Consider the following 14,861-nt stretch of genomic DNA (forward strand, 5'->3'; position numbering starts at 1 on the left):
GCATTCAGAACTCTTGAACTAAGAAGTTTTAAAAGCTAATCCCAAAATGGACACAGCCTGGTGAAGATGCCAGCACGTCATTTTAAAAAGAAAAAAGACTCTTAAGTACTTTTTAAAAGTAGGTCACTTTCACAATACAACACACCACCTACATATACATTAATGTATACCCATATCCTCATAAGGGAATACATAATGGCAACGACTCAAGGTGATAGAAAAGGGAAGAAAAGACTTCTGTAATTGTCAGAGCATAAACAAGGGGAAATGAAGCTAGTTTAATATCTTGAATAAGTCAAAAGTATCTGCTGTCTTAACTTCTTTTTCTATCACAGATACAGAATTACGTATGCCAGTGCATTAATAGATCCATAGAATCTGTAGAAAAGCACCTTTGGAAATGCCTGGACAATACACTGTCCATAAATAAGTGTCTTGGACTTTTTCTGTCCGGACATTTAGATTTAAATACAGATTAACTAGCAGAAAGTCAAAGGGGGACACAGTATGAGGTATGAAATTCAGGACGCTCCTAAAATCAAGTAATAAAAACTAATTCCCAAAATGCCCGAGTCAGTAATTCTTATTCATCAATTAAAAGTAAAAAATAAAATTTTACATACAGAGTGAGAAGAAGAAGAAGAATCAAAGCCAAGACCAAGTTTTAATTTTTCTTGGACAGAAGACTGTCCAAGAACTGGAGGGCATGCAGTACTAACATTTAGCTGCTGTAGTCTTTCATGCACAGATATTTTGGTACAACTGAAGAGCAAGTGTGTTCAATTTACATGAATTCTTACAGATTTTACTTCCCCTCCAAAGAGGTGATCCAGAGAGGATCACCCAAATAACTCTGCTCCATTAAAAAATATGCACAAAGTTCCCATGATAAGATGGTCTTCAAATGCTTATATTGTCTCTCTCTTTTCTACAGGCTCTGCCTAAGATTATGTAGCTGTTACTACTTTCAATAAATTTTGTAAGTAAACAGGGGAAAGGTTTGTTGGGTTTTGTTGGAGGTTTTTTGTTGTTGTTGTTTGGTTTTCAGGTTGAGGTTTTTTTGGGGGGTGTGCATGTTAAATGCCAGCAGTATTGTGAACGCACTGTGCTGCTCAGAATACAATGAAAGTACCTCATACAGCTCAAAATTATATTTTTTGTATTGCTGATAGGCCTCTTCTGAGAAGAGACATATTAAATAAGGTTTAATCTGTCTATAATGTTTTTAAAAATTGCATCCATACTGTTCTACCTGATTGCTAAACACAACCCGATTTAAGAGATCTCCTACTCATTTACCACAAGCCCCTCTAGACAGTACAAAAGAGTCCAAATCAAAACTTTTATTTAACTACTGAACAGCTAGGTCCAAGCACAGGTTAGCATATCCAGGTCCAAGTTAAGAAAAACAGAAGGTTTGGAGATGAGGACTATGGTACTAGATAATTAAAAAACCAATTTTTTTTTTCCTATGACACCATATTAGTTGACATCTCTGCAAGTTTGTTACAGCAAAGCTATAGAAGGGGAGGGAATTTTCCCATAAACTTCAGCAAAGCTAAAACTACTCTTTCCAAAGGAAACTGCATTTAGAAGGTGATGATGCAACAGTACCATAACAAGATGCAGGGGGCGGGGGGGGGAGGGGGGGGGGGGCGAGATTTCTGCTGTGGTGAAGCGAACAATTCAAATCCATGAAAAAGCCACTCACCTATAACTAAGTCCCTGGCTGACAGCAGCAGCAATGGGTTGGTGAAAGCCATTCCATACAACCTGAATCTTGTTGTAGATATGTTTCTGCTGCCATAATCCAACAGCCAAATAAGACCACAACATAAACAGAAATATACAGGCCTACTATAGGCTATGATACGATTATGACCCTGTTTTAAAAAAAAAAAAAAAAAAAAAAGAAGAACATTTGTTTCATTATTAGCAGAAAAAGTAATTGCTATTCTTCCGTTACAGGTAACTGCAGAACCGAAATTAATCACTGTTCATCAATTAATGTGCTGTCACCTCAACACATCCTTAAGTTTTGTTCCTAAAATCCTTAATGCATTGCCTTGCAGTAATGTCTTTCTTTGTGGCTTTGATATAATGAGGACACAACAGTTAGATTAAGTTAGACTAAGCTATGTTTACCCTTCTTCTCTGCTAAGTTTTAAAGTATGTTTCCTGCAATACTAAATGCCAGAGAAACTCTGACTAGGCTTCATAAGCAAGCAGGAATATATTAATTTTGAAGAAAAAGCAATTAAAGTTTATTACTCAGATACTGCTACAGCTGAAAAAAAAACCAAAAACAAAACAAACAAACCATCTGTATTTGTGTGTTCATTAAAATATACAACTTATTACCTAAAATAATATGAATGACTTGCTGCAGAAAAACAATACTTTTTTCAGTTCTTAGGTAGGACATAACAGAAATATTTTGTCTTGGCAATCTAGCAGATGCACAATAGAACATAAACACATTGTGCCACACTAGCACATTAGCATTTCCATGCTCAAGTGTTAATGCTCACTGGAGCATTACATACTCAGCTTAACAGAGTGAAAAAATAAGGCTGTGTGCACACTAGGACAAACTGAATGGTCTACAAGACCAGAATAGAACATCAAAGCTGCGTCAGTTCATACCAGCATAGCAAATTACAACATTAAGAATACTTCTCAGTACACTTGCTTGAATACTAAAGAGTCATCAAAAAACCTATCATGATATGGCTCTATAGCAAAAGCTAGGCTTAAAACAGGGAGGGCATGATTTGCTAAATACAAACAAAGTGTATGGGGCGGAAAAATAGCATCAGTTCCCTTCTCAAACACTAAGACAACATAAGCCTCTTGTGTCTTATGAGAAGGCACATTAAAGAAATGCCAAAAAGATCAAACCAAAAAGATCAATTCTCTGGAAGTTCTGAATCTGCAAGGTTAGCACAGTGGCACATGACCATGACTTACATGTCGAGGGGAAGAAGAATCTGGCTGAACGCTCTGAAACCAAAATGGAAAGACAAAAGTTACCTGATCTACAGATAAGTGCGTTTATCTCCCCTCACACACACTTTCTTGATTAAAGTTCTTTTAATAATATCTACAATTAATTTTAAAATTGTCAAGCTACTCTACACCCTTTAAATAGTACAATGTATTAAACCATAAACTCTGTTCAAAGAGTACATGTCTATAGCCAAAGTTTAAAAAAAAAACAAACCCACAATTCATTTTTAGAACTTTTACCTTTTTTTAAACACAAAATATGTTATGCACTTTAAGTTTAAATCTAATTTCCACCCTAATAGTCTAATCATAAGGAAATAAATAATCATTCTTTAATAACTAAGATTCTAATTAAAAACATGCTTAGATATAATTGCTTAATATGAATGCATTAAGGTGCATCCACTTTAAAAAAAAAAAAAAAAAGATAACAAAAACCAAATCGAAACAATAACACTTCAAGTTTAGTTTGTAGGCTGTTTTCAACCAGTAAGAATATGCTTCTCTTTGGGAAAACAAAAAGTGCATGAGAACAACAAATAAAGGTTTGTTTAACAAACATGCAGTACCATTCTAGTGAAGTGACCTTGTATGACCATCTATCAAACTTTCCATGAAGCTGAAGTTTACTCATTTCTTTTTAAATTATAAACATGCAGTTTTTTCTTTAAAGCTCTAACTAACCTGCAACACCCAATTGAAGTTATTTCTATTGTTTATAGAAAGTGAAGATAGAAATTAAAATACCTTCAATAGCGAGTACTGACAACTGGCTATTACCAGGCAGAACTGGAAGACCCAAATATCCTTGAAAAAGCCCTCTATAAGAAGTACAGAGCCCAGAAATGCAACTAGAATAGCTAGGATGACAGCTAACACGTTTTCAAGGATCTCACGATTCCTGTATTAGAGGGAGAGAAAAAGAAAAAAGAAGAGATAATTAAAAGCTAACTATGTCTAGAAAAAGCTGCAAGGGAACAGTTAGGGTCAGAAGTTAACAAGAGTTATGCTGCTGGTAGCAAAGTAGTTAAGAGTAGATTTGAACTTGCATAGACATACTAGCACACTGTCTTTTAGCAAAGCTAGGAGCTACCAGGGTTTCAATGATAGCTGAAAGCAATTAGTATCTTATGGAATTGACCTTTAAACAGCAGAAGATAACTTCAGAAGATAACTTCAGAAATAATTCAAATGCTCAACCAGAAGCATGGTCTGTAACACAAATCTATATTCAAGGCCCACATGGGATGATTACAAGCCTGTGAAGAATATATGCACGATAGCTTATCTGTATATAATCTGTCATTCATGATTTTGCAATGAAGAAACTAAAAATACTTTCACTTGGCTAAGATATGCCAAGTGGAATAAAGATAATTCCATATGATATTGGTAGCGCTTAGGAATAGAATTAACAGTATTTCTGCCTGGACACAATCACTACTATATTGTTTATCCCAAAGAAGTTCATTACCAAAATTTCATTACCAAAATTTAAATACTCTATATATTCCAAAAGCTGGTAACTGGGGGGTCACCTTCATTTTATTCCACTAGGTAAATGCAGCAGGGACAACAGGTTACAGTATTAGATGACCCTTTGGAAAAATGCTTTGAAACAGCAGGAAAATTCTCTCTACTTGCTGAAATAATGTAAGTGTATGCCAAGTTCTAGACCCTTTCAATTGGTTGTTTTTTTGTTGTTTTTTTTTTTTTGGAGAAGGTTATTTTCTAGCTTTAAAGATTAGCAACAAATCTCTCTTTTTGACCATTCAAATATGTTATTGCCCCACTCACGCAAAGTGAGAGGTTTTGGTTTTTTTCCTTTTTAGCATTGCCAGAAAAAAAGGGAAAGTAGCCTTCATTAGTTTATAAGAACTGCATTTTGTATTATTCTTTCATCGTTCAGAGTACAGTAAATAAATACAACTCTCCAAGGAAAGCTTTATCTGTCTTACAGTTTAGTTGCCATTTTTTAATCTTTACTTTCTGAGATCTAGTAACATACAAGAATCTCACCTATCGAATAAAGCCAGAAGAGTTAATCTATCAAAATTGATGCTAATCCAAAGCTTAGGCAGGATCCAAAAGCGATAGTACTGCTTGACTTTTTGAGCTGCTTCCTCTTGAGGTTGCATGTGGTCCTGAAGGTCAGGGCTCAGGTCAATATCTTGCTGCTCCAGCAGATCTGTATCCATGGTTAGCAGCCTGTTCAACCTGATCTGAGGAAGAGAAAGCTAAAAGAAAGTCAGTATTAGCAAAAGCTCATTTTTATTATATCACTATATTCTACTGAAAACTGCTTTGGAAAAAAATGCTAGAACTATTTAGTTTCACTTTTAAGAAATTATATGTTAAACATTCAGTTCTGAGGCTTCTACTTACTTTTCCTGTCCTTATCACGGCAAATGAATAGCACCAGCAGCAATAATAGCTTGCATAGAACACAACTGTTTGGCATTTTAGCATATGCCTCATTTCAAATGAAGTATGAACACATCTTCAAAGCACATTACCCCATTTACCCTGAAAACTTCAAATTTGAAGACAAGTAAACTGATACGTGAACAGGAATAATGTATTACTACAAGAATAATCCAATTTTGAATTTAAACAAAGTACAAGACATTTTTCACAGTCAGCTAATCTGCATGCACACCCATGCTGAATGGTTGTTTTTGCATGACAAAGCAACACATGCATGCATTAGTGGTCAAATTCAAACTCATTACATTCAGAATATACTCAGAGACAAACTAAAAAAACCCTTTGCCCTAACTAGTCAAGTACTATTTATGACTGACTATATTTCTCACTTATTTTGTAGTCTGTCACTCCAGAGTTATCTTGAAAACACAGTAATACTAATAACCATAAAGGACATTTAAGGAGAGTACTCAGAAGGTTAAAAATTAAAGTTACTAGAGTATGTATGTGTCAGCTAACCCACTTTATAAACTTCCATCGACAAGCCAAGAAACATCTTAATGCACTGTCCTTTATTCGTAAACAATATCACCATTAAAATGTCATTTAATGAAAAATCTTCATAATCTTTTAAAGCAAAGAGTAAAATTCAAATACTCATGTCACCTTTAGGTGTCAAAATTATAGTTTGTTTGGGGGTTTTGTGTTGTTTTTTTTTCTCCCCCCCCCCCCCCCATTACCTTAAAGTTTAAAAGTTTAACATTTGATTTGTTGGTTTTGAAAGTTTTTTTCATGACTCCTTAAAGCATCAGTGTACTGTAACTATGCTCAGCCAGCTTTTCCTTCCTAGAAAAATACTAATAAAAACAACAAGCAGGAATGCTCCCTTTCTAAAGGCATTTCAGAAGTACAAAACATACTATCTAAGATAAGCTGTATCAGAAAACAGGTGCTTTTTTGACAACATTTTAAAAATTTGGTTTCTTAAAAGGTAGAACCACCATAACGTAACATTTGTTACACTAATAATAAATTTCAGTGGAAATTTCCATTTAGGCACATGAGCTAAGCTTTTATCAATACGGGTTTGCCTTAAACAGAATCATCCCCTCCAGTGGGACCACACTGGCAAACCAACAGCACATAACAGGTAACGCAGTTTCCTTTTTGAAGGCTACGTTTTCCAGGGGGATGGCAGAAAGCTAAGAAAGTTCCTCTAGCAAACACCAGGTTCGACTGGTGATCAAAAGCAATTGATTTTTGATCAAAAGCATGGTCAGGCTTTTGGAGGTCTCTTTCTCCCTCTGCCAAATATTGAATCCGTGTTTCATTTTTCCTCTTGATTAGGTCATTAGGTACTTCATTGTACTGTACTTTGGTTTCCTAGCTTAAGAATCATGACCTGAAGAATCATCACCATTTGCACTGTTTTCATGACACAGCAATATCAGACTTCAGAATTAAGAGTACAGATATGTCTGGACTTGACAACAATAAGGTTTGAGATCACAAAACTAAGGAATTCTAAAGCTATTTGCAGTATGAAACAGCGTAAACCTCTGCCTTTTTTTCCCCAGTCACTCCTTGCGTATGAATTAGAATTTTGTACAGCAGATTCCAAGGACAGATTTTTAAATTCCCTTCAGGGAAATTACTGAAGTTTCTCTTGGTCAGAACATGAAATTTATTCTTTCTGCTGCCTGCTAACCTTAGTAATGTACAGAAGGAAAATTCTGTCCAAGCTGTCTAGTCATCTCTGGAAACCTTTACAAGGTACCTCAGAACATCCAATTTCCATGTGATTTAAAAAAATCACTATGCTTTAGATAGAGGAAACCATTTCTCTTTAAGTTTTAAAGCGCTATGCAGAAAGATGAATTTGTATGTATATATGAAGACGCTGCAACAATAAAGAAATACTTTCTCTTCATTTAAACCCAGGCAAAAATCCTTCTTAAGAACAAAGAACTACCATATAGGATGATTAATCAGTGCTATGAAATTGGAAAGTCTTCTGATTTTTTGCATGCTTTAAAAATAAATAAGAAAAACTTACTAGATCATGTGGATAAAAGCGAACTGAGGTAGAACTCGATACGTGAGAGTCCGTGTCACTATAAGAACAGGGGAAAGACTTCAGATTATAAAACTACATTTTATTTCAACAGGCCATTCTAATTTTCTAGTGTCTCAAATTAATTTTGACTCCTTGCAAATTTTACCTAAAAATCTTTAAGTTTTTCTTTCGATCACATATTTTAAATACAAGTATCCACTTAGTCTTGTGTATTGTGGTAAATTCTGTAGCTACTGTAAATCAGGAGACTCTTTACCCTTACTTTTGGTATAATTTTCTCAACACCTAGTCCCTAAGTTGTCTAACAAGGATTATCATGATAGTAATTATTCCACTTGAAAAAAACCAAAAGATGCTTTATAATCTGTTAGCTACTGATGTGTAAACACGTATCACATCTCTAAAGGAGTGCAGAGCCCACTATGTGTTCACATAGAGTTTTTGTTAATTCTATACTGTTTTTATCAAGGCCCCCAAACTGCCAAAAATAGTACATATTTAACACGAGTATACTGAGTTACTTAATCTTAAATGGCTTTTGAGAAACTTAACTTCAAATAAACTTAAACCTCTGGTAAGAAGAGCAAAATTACTTTGTAATTTCCATTCATTAGAGATGAGGAGAAATTTCTCTTACTGTATGAGAGTCCATATCCAACCATTGCTTTTTTCCCCAATTTTGGATAGCTTTTGGATGTTTGTTTTCCATGTAAATCACATGGCTGTAAGACTTGTATCAAATTTATGCAACTTCCCTTCAGTTCCTTGCCTTAAGATAAAAACATTCTTTGTTATCAATTTTACTTCACTGAAACTCAAGTATTCTCTAAAGCTGAGATCTGATTATTTGGACGTGGCCAGTTTGTTCCTTCTATTAGCACATATAACTTCATAACAGCAGCCGTCAGCAAAGCCATTGCATCTGGAACATGCAAGCAGTAGAGGCAGGCATTGGCAGCTTTGTGCAAGGAATACAGAACTTTTTGTCAAAGTTCATCTCTACAAAAGGCACTTGCACACTTTCACAAGAAAGATTTGAAGATGGGAGCTTTTATATTCATTACTCCATAATTCCAATAGCTATTCCATCTACACAGAGTGGGAATTTCTAGCATTCAGCATGACGCAGTAGCTTCAGAGCAGTTCTATGTAGTGAAGTGGATTGGGGGGTGGGCATGGGAGGTTTTGGGTTCTTTTTCTTTCTTCTGCCTCCTGTCCCTTCAGAGAAAGAAAGGGCATCTTTCCAACAGCAGATGAACTTTCCAGTATGTAGCTGGCTATTTCAACTGTAAGTCAAATTTTAACCTCAGGCATGTTAACACTTCCATGTATTGTTTCACGCCATCTATGAACTTCAGAACAAATTTATCAGTTTACGTTTGCTTCACAATTGGAAGTTCATTTGTAAATACGTTAATAGCCATTATGGTCAACAGCCACCTACTTTCCCAAAACCTGGGTTAAACCCTTTAAGAAAGGCTTTCTATAAGCCAATCAAAACTGCATTTGTCAAGTTCTCAGTTTGGACATTTACTGCTTAAGCTAATAGTAGTCTTCATTTTCTGAGATTTATTTAAGAGGAGAAGATTATTTATGCAGTTAATGTCATCTTCTAGTAAAAATCACTTAGGTTTCAAAAGTAAAAGGATAATATTTTTTGTAGTCCATACTAAATAACCTTTTAAAATTAAAATTAAAGATTTTGTTGCGGTAAGACAAGAATCATCACTCTTGACTGGCCTTCACACACACCAGATGTTGGATGCTCTTCTTGCAGCTGGCTCAAAGTTCACAAGTGACATGTCGCAGCCCCCTGTCTCGTAGAGCGTAGAACTGAACTTACCTATTAAAGAAAAGGTCAAAAGCAGGTCAAAATTTCATAATGTTTCATCCTACTGGCACTAGTTTCTATTTATTAACTTACTACTGAGATCAATTTAGACATCTAAATTTACATCAATGTCAGAATATAAAAAGTGAGTACACATTAACGTGTCACCAGTGCAGACAAGACATTAGCTACTCAGTCCTCTTTCATGCCATTTTACATGACATATATACAGTAAACTGCAATACTGAATTAAATTTAAGTTTGTATTTACAAGATGTCACCATTAACGTAACAGAAGTAAGCCTTTTCTCCCTTCGAGAATAACCAGGCGAACAACTTGCAGTGACCAGCTGCTTCAGTTCTTCCTTGTCCCCCCCTGCCCCAGTAGAACAATCAGTAAAATCATTCACTATCAGCATTTAAGAACCACGGCATTTAGCTAAGGCAGAGATCCCTCAAGTATCCTGAATAAAATTCTTTTGAGAGGCACATGTCTATTTGAAAATAAACACAAAGAGGGAAAGAAGTGGCTAGAGATGGTTCATAAGTTATACCTCTAGAAAAACTAAAAAAGGAATGGCAGACAGATTTATTCTACAAGCCAGAAGGAAACTCTTCAGTGTAAGAAACGAAGACTGCAAACTAACTCTCAGATAATCCATTTGGAGTTACTGGAACTCCATTAACCATAATTTCCTAAAGTTGTTATTAAAAACTTTTTGAATGAACAATATCAAGCTATTCCTAAATATATTATTAACAAAAAAGTAGCCAGAGATTATAACTCAAAGGATAAATTACCTTACTCACAATATGATGTTTTTACAGTGCCCTTCTCCCACAATAGTCTGGTCAGAAAGATAAGCACTGTAATTTCCCCTAAATGTCAGGTTCAATATATTTCAGCTCCAAATGCAGGAAGCTGATTTTGAAATCGTGATCTCATATTAAGCGTTCTGCCAACCTCTCCATCTCTTCTAGCTCAAAGCCCTTCTTAAGCCATGATGCAAAGCATGCAGTATTTTAAGATCTGCTTATACAGAAAAAAAACCCAACCAAACAAAAAAAAACCCCAACAACAAAAAAAAAACCACTTTGGAACATCTGAAGCTAAAATTGTGTACACCTCTCAGCTGCATGTCTTGCAGCTCTTTCTTCTGTTGATATATGATAATAAGCAGTCCCAGGAGAAATACCTAACAAGATCAGAGCTTCCAATCTTCCCCCTTTCTGTGAGAACATAACCTACTTCTGACAGTGTTTTTGATTTAAAAAAAAAAAACAAAAACAAAAACCAAACCACACACACACACACCAAAAAACAAAACAAAAAACCCACACTATGATCCTGCTCCAAATTCTCTTCAGACCCACAAACAATTAAGTTCAATTTAGAAGTGTTTGAAAGCAAGAAGGTTAAAAACCTCAAACTGCATGATTAAAACCAGTGAAACTAGGGAAAAAATACTGGTATATTGAAAATATCTTCATAACGCTTTCTACCCTCAGAGGGGGCACTTCAGACCAACAAGAGACATACCACAGCTGTGCTAAGACCAACCATTCTGACAAGACAGTCAGCCACATAGTTCAGGAGTCACGTATAGCGTGCGTCAGAGCTCAGTAACGCAACAGCTCTCTCTCAATATTTAATTACATCTGCTATAGGCATGTGAAAGGAAATAAAAGTAGAAAATTCACTTCTTAGGGTTTTTCCCTCAATAGTTAAGATTTTAATGAAGCCCTTTAGTTAAATATCCTTTGTTTTTTAATGCATAGTGTAGTAAACAGTTGTTACTTAAGTTCAAATTTTAAACTAGTACAAGACGTTAGGAGTCTTCCTCCCCACAACTAATAACTAACTTCAGTTACACAGGACTATTTCTCAACTGCATCACTAAAAAAAATTTTCAACAGCAAACATGAAGGTATTAGATAATACACTTGAGGTTCTATTCAGGACAAGATTACGCATAACTTATTACCGAAAAATCTTCCGTGCAACCAGTCCTTAAAAGAAACAAGCAAGTTTGGGTTAAATTCCTCATGGTTTTGGACTGCCAAATTAAGAGTCTGGAAATTAAACTTTCTGATTTTTAAATTAATGGAATTCTAGTCACAGAAATCAGAATATACTACTTGCAAGATATAACTTCTCATCCTCTTGGGCTGAGATAATACATTAGATGTATTTGTTTCAAAAGAAGTTCACTGAACTGTTGCACTCATGTCAAGCATCTGAAAAGGGCCTGAAACTATGAAAAAAATTTAGCATAAAACACTTCATGTTAGAAAATATCTACAGTTCCCTCACATCCAACTCATCTTTGAATCTGTCAATTTACTGCATTTGTGTTGCTGCTATAAGTACTGCATGGCTGTGGTGGGATAAAATAAACCTGGTTAATAGAGACACAGCAAACAGACAAAACACTGAATTCCAATTGTTTACACACAAACTACAAAAGACTCAGGTTCTGCCATACTTGCGATTCACCCCCCCCTACTTATACAGACTTCCAATTGAAAGTTAGCTCTCTGTCGAGCAAAGCATGGCTTCTCAATAAAACAAAGGTGCCTGCCTCTCCGCCCCCCCCCCACCTTTTTTTTTTTTTTTTAAGATCAAAAGGCTCTCCAGAAAAGCCTCAACTCATCTGAAGTAGAAAAAGATGACAGGACTATTCAGTGCTGCTGAGGACACAAACCCTAAGGTCTGACTGGAGATTCTACAGCTGAGCTCCAAAGTCCCATCAATTAAACACTTTTAAACTGCGTGAGGTAACAGCAGCTTCCTCACAGCACTCTCAAGCTCTAATGAAGGATCCCAACGCTTACAAGATTCAATACGTATGGATATACCTAGCGCTTTTAGTTACCCTAGCAATTTTCTCTTCCTCCCATTCCTAGCTCTCCCACAGCATTCTCTGAAATATTTTTAACAGCATCACACTGAAGCAGCTTAAGAAAGTTTTTTCTTTCTCTAAGGACTGTAGTTTTATCAAGTCGTGAACAAATGGCAGACTCAAAAGTTTATTTTTCAAATCAAGAAATACAGCCAATAGCATGTTTGCCCACTAAACAGAAGTGCTTGTAACTTCTCTCCCCTGCCCTGCTCAAAAGGAGAGCTGTGAGTTCTTAGCAAATTAAAGTCACCCAAACAATATTCTATTTGGACCAGGTTATAAAAATAACAAAACCAAGTCATCGATACTCAGGCACACAAATCCAAAACACATCTTTGTTCTGACATGAAGAGAGGAAAAGATGAATGCCCTTCCTTCAAAACAAGTTTCCTTGTTTCAAAAGACAAAAATATCTCATCACCAAGTCCAGAGGCAACCACGTAACAGCTCACACGGTACGAACTAGCCTTCCCACAGTTGGGGGAATCAATGAAAGCCACAGCTTTCAATGATGGGCTTACACCGATGAAACCTGGAAGACTTCAGTGGCTCACAATCCAACTAAAATGGTGCTCTCATGGTTTTCTCAGCCAAGTTATTTTCAGCACATTGCCCAGTCTTCCATCTAATAAATATTACTTTGTTTTAAACCTCTCACAAACTAGTTCTGAAAAACACTAACACTTTTTGACATGTTGAAGCCTACGTCATCATTAGATCATTATGATATATTCATCTACTAATGGCAATATTTTTAAAATCCTAGTCAGCAAAACCAACAAAGCCATAAGAATTTGAATACTCTGTAGCATGTAAGGAGCTATCATTTCCAAAGGTCAAAATTTTACCTTCAGCTGCAGTATGAAGATGTAAAAGTTTTCAGTTAGGACACTTCAAAGTGGTTCATTTTTTATTTCTATACAAAGTTTGTCAAAAGAGTAACTCACCTATTATGCAGAACTCCACAGACTACAATAGGGATATTTATCAATAGGAACAATGGGAAGTGAGTATTTATTTTCTACTTGTACTTTTGAAAATACTCTCCCATCCATCCCAAATAAATTAAGTCTACTTAGTTATAAAAAGGTATTGAGAAATTGATTCTAAATTGGTTTTAATCAGATAAGTGACCAATGTATACATCTATATTTAGAAAAAAGTTTTGATCTCCGAGACCATCCAACTGCCTTCATAAATTAAAATACTTCAGTAAATCTGAAATATTATCACTTGCATATAAGTGATACAATCAGAAGTCCAACAAAGCAGTGTAGCTGGATTGTAAAGCTCCAGATGACTAGTTCTCTTTAATCACAAAAGCAATATTCCTCAAAAAAAAACCCAAAACAACACACACCATCATCTAGCTGATCACAAAAGGCTGTTATTTCACTCCAGTTCCAGAAACTGGGCATCTGTTCTATTAATGCAGTACTTCGTTTCCTAACTACCTCAAAAATTGCAACACCTACAGCCTTCGCTGCAAAGACTGAAAAATCCCACCCATCGCCTACATGTCTCAAAAGAAATCAGATATTAGTGAGAATAAAAGGCATCAGTACTGCCACACTGTGCTCTGAAGACTTCATTCACTTAAGTCATGGTATGTCTTTTGCTGCTTTCTGGATTCATGTTATATTAATCCTGCCTATAATAATGGCATTTGGTCTGCCACCTTTCCTTTCTGTCCTGCATTCCTCCTATGATTTGCTTCATGTTTACTGTTCCACATTAAGCTCCTTTTTCATCATTTCAAGTTCCTTCCCCTCACAAAACAACAACGTAATTGATAATAATCTTTCTACTTTGAACCTGGAAGACTAAAGATAATGTCTCAAAGCATCTCTTGCCTTACTCTCAGGACAATGCCCAGTAAAAGATGACTGTATAGTCACCAGACTGGATGTAGGCTAGGTATAACACAGTAACTTTCATTCTTCATAAAATAAGCCACCAGAATCAAGTTAACAAACACAAATCTTTAAAGCAAACAAAAAAATAAAAAAAATGTGTGACTTGTAAAGAGCTGCAGCTTGACATCAACACATAAATGGAAAGAATGTAGAAGCAGATACTGCACTGGTGCACAAAAAAAGTCTTAAATGTGGGGGCTTTTAACGTAAATTAACACATGCCCTGTTTGTCTTCCAAAAGAGCTGGAACATGCTATTAGAATTTCAGTAAGAAAAGAAATTCTTACGTGCATTGTACAGAGATATATATAACCCCATCTACTGTATTTATCACTTATTTCCAGTTGCTGTAAATCAGGTTTTGTTTCCATATCGTCTCCCCAGCTTCTATTTTCAATATTTTTTCTGCCCTGGGCAGTCAGAGCAATTTCCACAGTGACAAAGAATTGGTCATAACACCTGCATTGCTTTGATCAGCACCAGAATAAAAGTCAAAGAAAAAACAAACTACTACCCTCCCCCACCCCCAAACCATACACCATGTAAACTAAAGTAACAGGGTCATCTTTCACTGTAAGGTATCTTGGGACAACAGCAAAACCAACTGCCTTCGACTAAGGGAAACAGAGCAGTAGTGTTACTTCATTCCTGACCGAGGTTAAAAACAAACAAACAAACAAACAAACAAACAAACAACA

General features: G+C 35.7%; 1 protein-coding gene across 19 annotated transcripts in view; it reads right to left on the bottom strand.

The window, feature by feature from the left end:
• Positions 1-14,861, bottom strand: part of PCNX1 (pecanex 1) — a 93,052-nt gene that overhangs the window by 36,843 nt on the left and 41,348 nt on the right. For 16 of the 19 annotated variants that reach the window (XR_015701982.1, XR_015701981.1, XR_015701980.1 and 13 more), the window contains 6 exons: positions 9,266-9,356; positions 7,493-7,550; positions 5,029-5,246; positions 3,757-3,910; positions 2,971-3,003; positions 1,712-1,883 (listed from right to left, as the gene is read on the bottom strand). Coding sequence is in view for 9 of the 19 variants with exons in the window: in XM_087746436.1 (XP_087602562.1) it covers positions 1,712-1,883; positions 2,971-3,003; positions 3,757-3,910; positions 5,029-5,246; positions 7,493-7,550; positions 9,266-9,356 (726 nt within the window). In the remaining 10 variants the exon portion in view is untranslated. The remainder of the gene's footprint in view (positions 1-1,711; positions 1,884-2,970; positions 3,004-3,756; positions 3,911-5,028; positions 5,247-7,492; positions 7,551-9,265; positions 9,357-14,861) is intronic. The other 3 variants (XM_087746437.1, XM_087746443.1, XM_087746440.1) reach the window with 2 other exon arrangements.

Source organism: Nipponia nippon, unplaced genomic scaffold (genome assembly GCF_047370975.1).
Source record: "Nipponia nippon isolate SJK-2023a ecotype South Korea unplaced genomic scaffold, ASM4737097v1 scaffold_10, whole genome shotgun sequence".
NCBI classification, from domain to species: Eukaryota; Metazoa; Chordata; class Aves; order Pelecaniformes; family Threskiornithidae; genus Nipponia; species Nipponia nippon.